Consider the following 6,000-nt stretch of genomic DNA (forward strand, 5'->3'; position numbering starts at 1 on the left):
TGATTCGTCATCAGAGACAGAAACATAAAAATGCAGACGTTAACCAGCCACTACAGGGATCGTGAGAGCGAACGTGTGTGTATGTGAGTGAGATCGGCGAGGGATTTTCATGCAAAGCCGATGATGGAGTTGACGATAAGGGCAGCGTTTTGATCTGCTGTTTAGGAAGTGCCACCCGATGGAGATAAAAGCATGATGGCAGGGGAAAGGCAGGGGAATCCCATTCGTTCCATTTATAGAATGAATGACAGAAAGCAGAGGATGCAGGGAGAAAGAGATAAGCTGTCAGAAAGATAAATTACAGTAGCTGTAACTTTAAAAACATCAAACAGAGTAATACATTGTGGAGGCCAGTGAAAAACATACTCTGTTCACATTTCAAAGAGTCAGTTTATCCTGAATAATGTGGCTACTGTCAGGAGAGACATGTAGCAGTGCTCAATGCCACAACAAAAACTAAAAAACTTCTCACGTCAAATGTTTCGGCGCCGGAGGCCGAAATCTGAGTGACAGACATTTTTAAAATCAGGACAATAAATCCCAAACTATTTATAACTGAATACTACCAGAAATTTTTGGGTGAACTGACACATTAAACTTGAGGCACATTACTTTTTATAGACTGACATAAAAATCAATGTAGTGTGCTAAGGCTTTATGTCCTATTATGACATACTACACTGGTGGATGATACTGTATCGTAGGAAATGGTCTGTTAAGGCCATATCTTTAAAAAGAATTAAAGCTACAGTTAATTTGTGTTCATAATGACTTCAGAGAGAGAGAGAGAGAGAGAGAGAGAGAGAGAGAGAGAGAGAGAAAGGAAGGGTAAAAGAGAGGTAAAAGCAGTAAAAGAAAGGTGTAGGCAGTTGGAGACGGGGCTGCACAGTGACTCACTGGTCCTGCACGGAGAGTACTCTGCGTAGGCGCTGAAGTTCTGCACGGCCACATAGCAAGTCCCCACAGGTTCCTTCTCCCCACTCAGCTTCACTGTGCGCCAGTGGTAGAGCGGAGCACAGGCCTAGACAACAAATAATACTCTTTAGGACAAATTCACATCAATGGCGAATGAAGCTAGAATGGCAGGCAGTGGAGGGCAGAGCTCCACCAAGGCCCCACAGTCCCTGTATGAAACCACATTTAAATTCACTAGATCCAGGGTTTTATCTGTTTTGTATCTGCAACAAATTGGACACATTTTGTTCAGATCAATTATTTATTCGCACCATCCCTCCATGAAATATCATAGACATCAGTTGGGTTATTTTTGCGTACTCCTGCAAACAATCAAAAACATATGCTCCTTGGCAGAGGTAAAAAGTTTTTAAACTATCACCACTCACCACCACTTTTCCTTTGTGTGTCCTGACAGATGCTCCAAACCACTGGTGTGACTTGAATTCCACAGGCTCCCTGGTGCCATTCACCTTCATCATTCTGTTATCTGGACAGAGGGACAGAGACAAAGACAGAGAGACAGACAGAGGTAGAAAAAGACAGAGAAAGAGAGAAGGGGACAGAGGCAGAGAAAGAGAGAAAAGGAGACAGAGACAGTAACAGAGACAGAAAAAACAGACAGAGGCAGAGAAGAAGATAGAGACAGTAACAGAAAAAGAGACAGAGACAGACAGAGAAAGAGACAGAGAGGGGGGAAGTAGCAAAGACATAACAAAATTGAGTATAAAAGAGACTTTTCAGAGTGTTGCCAGAAAGCAGCTGATATTAACCATGGTAATGTGGATCCTTTAACTGAGACTGTGTGGATGGAAAACATTTGTCCCTGAAGCAAGAACAAACAGAAACATCTTTAACACGACTGTAACAAACATCAAAACACCATTTGCCCCCCAGAAACAACCATTTGTCAGGATACTGATGGGTTTTCAGTCAAAGACTTTCTCATAAAACGTAGCAACACTTAAGACACACACACACACACACACACACACACACACACACACACACACACACACACACACACACACACACACACACACACACACACACACACACACACACACACACACATTGTGTGCATTTCTCTCTTGAATCCCCAATAAAGTGTCAGATTTGGTGAGAGTAGAGTGAGTGTGTGTGTGTGTGAGTGTTTGTGAGCGTGCATGTGTGTCTTTGGTCTATTGTAGATATTTTCCAGTGTTATTAAAGACCAGCTGTGGGTCTTTAGGGCCATGCAGACCCTCCTTATTAAACACCTTTCCTTTTCTGTTAAACGTATTTAGCCTTACTCTATTACCTCTGCTAAGGAAGTTGTGTTTTCACCAGTCTGTTCGTTTGTTGGTTGGTGTGTATGTCCATTTATTTGTTTGTAAGCAAGATTTCACGGAAAACAACTGAACTGATTTCCACGAAGGCCGTTTGGCTCAGGGATGAAACCTGTCGCATGTTGATGCAGATCTGGATTCAAGATTTTTCTTTTTACATCATGAGATAGTTTTTTCAACATTTTCACAGTTTTCAAAGGGAATAATTCATGGATTTTGATGATATTTCGAGGACTGATAAGTACGAGTGTGTGAAATTTGGTGCAGTTTGACTGATTTTAAGGGGACTGTTGAGCCTTGGCAGGGGTATGAACTCTCCTGAGTGCCAGTTAGTCCTTTTCTTTCTTTAATGTTATTAGATGACTTTATGATTTAGATGAGTTTAGATACATTTCTATTTGTAGAATCCGTAGTTTCATACAAATATCTACTGAAAACTCTCAAATGAAATCCATCACTCTATCATTTTCGCAAAGATGAGGCTAGAGATTAAAAGATACAAAGAACTTTTTATAATCTAAGCATGGGTAAAATTTGTGTAGAATCCTCTAAAACACAGCAAACCCCAGATTAGATGTGTTGAGGCCATTAACAGAGCATTAACGTCAACGTGTGGCTTCCATGTGTGGACGTATGGAGCCGTGTGATTGTGACCACGCTTGGAAAACAGGACGTGTGCTAGATCAACATTTTTTTCTGTACAATTAGGGATTATTAATAGTGCTTTTTTGGCTCTAAAATCTAATGAGTCATGTATATATCTTATAGATTAAGACTAGATACATTTATACGAGTAGAACGCGCGCGCGCGCGCGCGCACACACACACACACACACACACACACACACACACACACACACACACACACACACACACACACACACACACACACACACACACACACACACACGCTCCCAGGTTTCTCCACTCTAGTGATAGACATGCAATTTATCACTAATCTGTCACACTATCACCACGTCAGCCCCCATCCTGGACCCTACCCCCAACACTGCACTGGCATGACGGAAAACATCTGCCTAACATCACTGAAGCCGTGCACTCACACACACACACACACACAGGTACACACACATAATCAGGCACACGTGAAACCGACAGACAGATATTAACCAGTACAGTACAGACCAGATGTTCACCACCAGGGCTAACACTTCACTGTGCATGAGTGTGTGTGTGTGTGTGTGTGTGTGTGTGTGTGTGTGTGTGTGTGTGTGTGTGTGTGTGTGTCGGTCTGATTGTACCTGTAATAAAAAGTCTGCTGTAACTCTAGAAATATCCACCATGGCCACTGTCATCAATAACCTTGTGCCTTCCCCCCCATTCCAGAGAACAGATAAACACGTGCACTATAACTGCACATACATTTACTCCTCTATGTTTATTCTTCTTTCCTAAAAGCCTCAAATTTCCCCCCCGTAAAGCACCTCACACTACGACTCTTTGTTAAAAATAACTTGTAATTAACTTCAGGGCGAACCAACACAACTGTCCTCGCTTCAGAGCTTTACCCTCGTCTTCATGGAGCCTGGCTTTCAGCTCAGAACACTGACGGCAGCTGACCGGCTTATCAGCTGTTTCATTCAGGTACCAGTGGCTCATTGAATCATCAGCTGATCGGCGAGCTGCTGACAAGCAGCATCCGATCGTGGTCATGAAAATATGTGTTTAGAGCACAAACAGTCCTCTGCTGATATCCTCGTATCAGTATCAAAAGCTGCTGAAGCTTTCTCCTCATGCATTCAGATGCTGTTAACCTCGAAAAAAATCGAATATTCACGTTATGGCCTTTTCTCCTCAGACAACAGAGCAGCTGCCACCAAGTCTCTGCAATACAAAGGTAAAGTCTGCCTCTAACTCTATTTCTGAGATCCTCACAAACATGATTCTATCGTTAGAAAAAGAGAGAGATGGCTAGAGAGGGATAGACTGATGGAGAACAAGGGGCTGCGGGAGGTGAGGGTGGAGGGGGGGGGCACATTTTCAAGATCTAATAAAAAGCAGACCTCACCCAATCCCCTTTCTTCCGAAGGGGACTAAATTCCCATGTGCATACAGTTTACCCCCACCTTTTTTTTTCACTTGTTCTCTCTCTACCTCTCTCTCTCCCTCTCACTACCTCTTTGCACGCGCACACACACACACACACACACACACACACACACACACACACACACAGATGGAACAGTGACTATCAGGGACATTAAGGTGCACAAACAAAGTCTGATTGGACAGTGGGCCTTGATGATAATATATTGTAAACCATATGATGTAGACCTGCACAAGCAAACTCCCGCCAGCCACCTTTTTTCTGTTGGACCAAGTTGATGAGGCCCATATGTCTTATCTCTCTTTTTCATGCAACAGTACATGTGCCAAGTCATTTACACACACACACACACACGCACACACCATGACACATACACGTATCAGACACACAGGTTACGAAACTCCACCAGTTCCAAATAGTAACATGTGGGGCCACCTCTGGGAAATAAAAACTTATTAAATTTAATTGAATGTATTCCCTGAACTTCTCATTTGAGAAACACAATGATAGTGTTGGGGCCTGCGCCTCCCTGTCACAGGTCAGATATTCTTTTCCATGTTTTGCGGCAACAAATCTTAAAAGTTTTGCAGGGAACTCACTGGAACTGTCAAACGGTATCTGCCTGCAGCTGTCAGGCAGGCCAGGCCATGGGCAGTAGTAGACAGCTCCAGCCTCCACGATGCCAGGCTGGGAGGTGTTCGCCTTAGGGGCCCCCACCAACACACTGATCCTAGTTGGGGGGGAATGAAAAAACTAAGGTTAAACACAGGCAACTCATGCAGGAGAGTGTATAAAATATATGCAAACATGTGTGCACCATTTATAAATCTCAGTTTCCTCTCTGGCTCATTGTGTGTGGAGCAGTAATCTGATAATCCATCCTTCTTCTGTCCTGCTCCAGGCTGATATACCAGCTGCAAACTTGATGAAGCTTCATTTATTTTAATCTAAATCAAACTGCGCTATAGTCAAGCATCCTAAAGGTTATAACACAAGTGCAGAATTATTTCAGAGCCCCAATAAGACCTCATCCACTCACGTGTTGCTGTCGGCGGAGTCTTGGTAGAAGTCCACTGAGTAACCGAAATAACTTCCACCGGGTCCCCTGTAAACCGTGGGATGCTCTGCGTGAAGGTTGAACCCCCAGACTCCGTCCAGCGCGGGCCGGAGCACCAGCAGCACCCCGAGAACTAACATCCCAGCGGAGGAGCCACAGTCCCGTGCGCGCTCCATCCACGAAGAACAACTGCGCACAATTCACCCCCGGAATGAGAGGGAAGTGTGAGGGAGAGAGGGAGACTGAGAGCGGGAGAGGGTTCCTCCGTGCAGGTGAGGTGATGGAGCTTTGTCCCCGGGTTAAAGTCCACCAGCGGCGGTCTGACACTGGATCAGTGCGCTCTGCTGCGCTCTCTCCAAAAACTGCCTCCTGACATCCTTGAACCACCAGGTCCGCGCACAGCCTGGGCTCCAAGACTGCTCAGCCGCGCCCCCGCCCTCTGCACAAAACCTTACCCCCTACACACACACACAGAAACACACACGCGCGCACACACACTCACACACATATTACAAGGACCAAACCACATCTGAGCGCGCAAAAGGGGCCCGCGCGTCACCGCTCCTTCTAAGGCACAGCCAACTTTTCCGTGG

General features: G+C 44.8%; 1 protein-coding gene across 1 annotated transcript in view; it reads right to left on the reverse strand.

The window, feature by feature from the left end:
* The window catches only part of itga8 (integrin, alpha 8), a 38,851-nt gene extending 32,851 nt beyond the window's left edge, over positions 1-6,000 (reverse strand). The window contains exons 1-4 of the mRNA XM_035163203.2: positions 5,390-6,000; positions 4,950-5,080; positions 1,344-1,444; positions 898-1,021 (exon numbers count right to left, since the gene is read on the reverse strand). Of these exons, the coding sequence (XP_035019094.2) occupies positions 898-1,021; positions 1,344-1,444; positions 4,950-5,080; positions 5,390-5,583 (550 nt within the window). The 5' untranslated portion in view covers positions 5,584-6,000. The remainder of the gene's footprint in view (positions 1-897; positions 1,022-1,343; positions 1,445-4,949; positions 5,081-5,389) is intronic.

This window comes from Hippoglossus stenolepis, chromosome 8 (genome assembly GCF_022539355.2).
Source record: "Hippoglossus stenolepis isolate QCI-W04-F060 chromosome 8, HSTE1.2, whole genome shotgun sequence".
NCBI classification, from domain to species: domain Eukaryota; kingdom Metazoa; phylum Chordata; class Actinopteri; order Pleuronectiformes; family Pleuronectidae; genus Hippoglossus; species Hippoglossus stenolepis.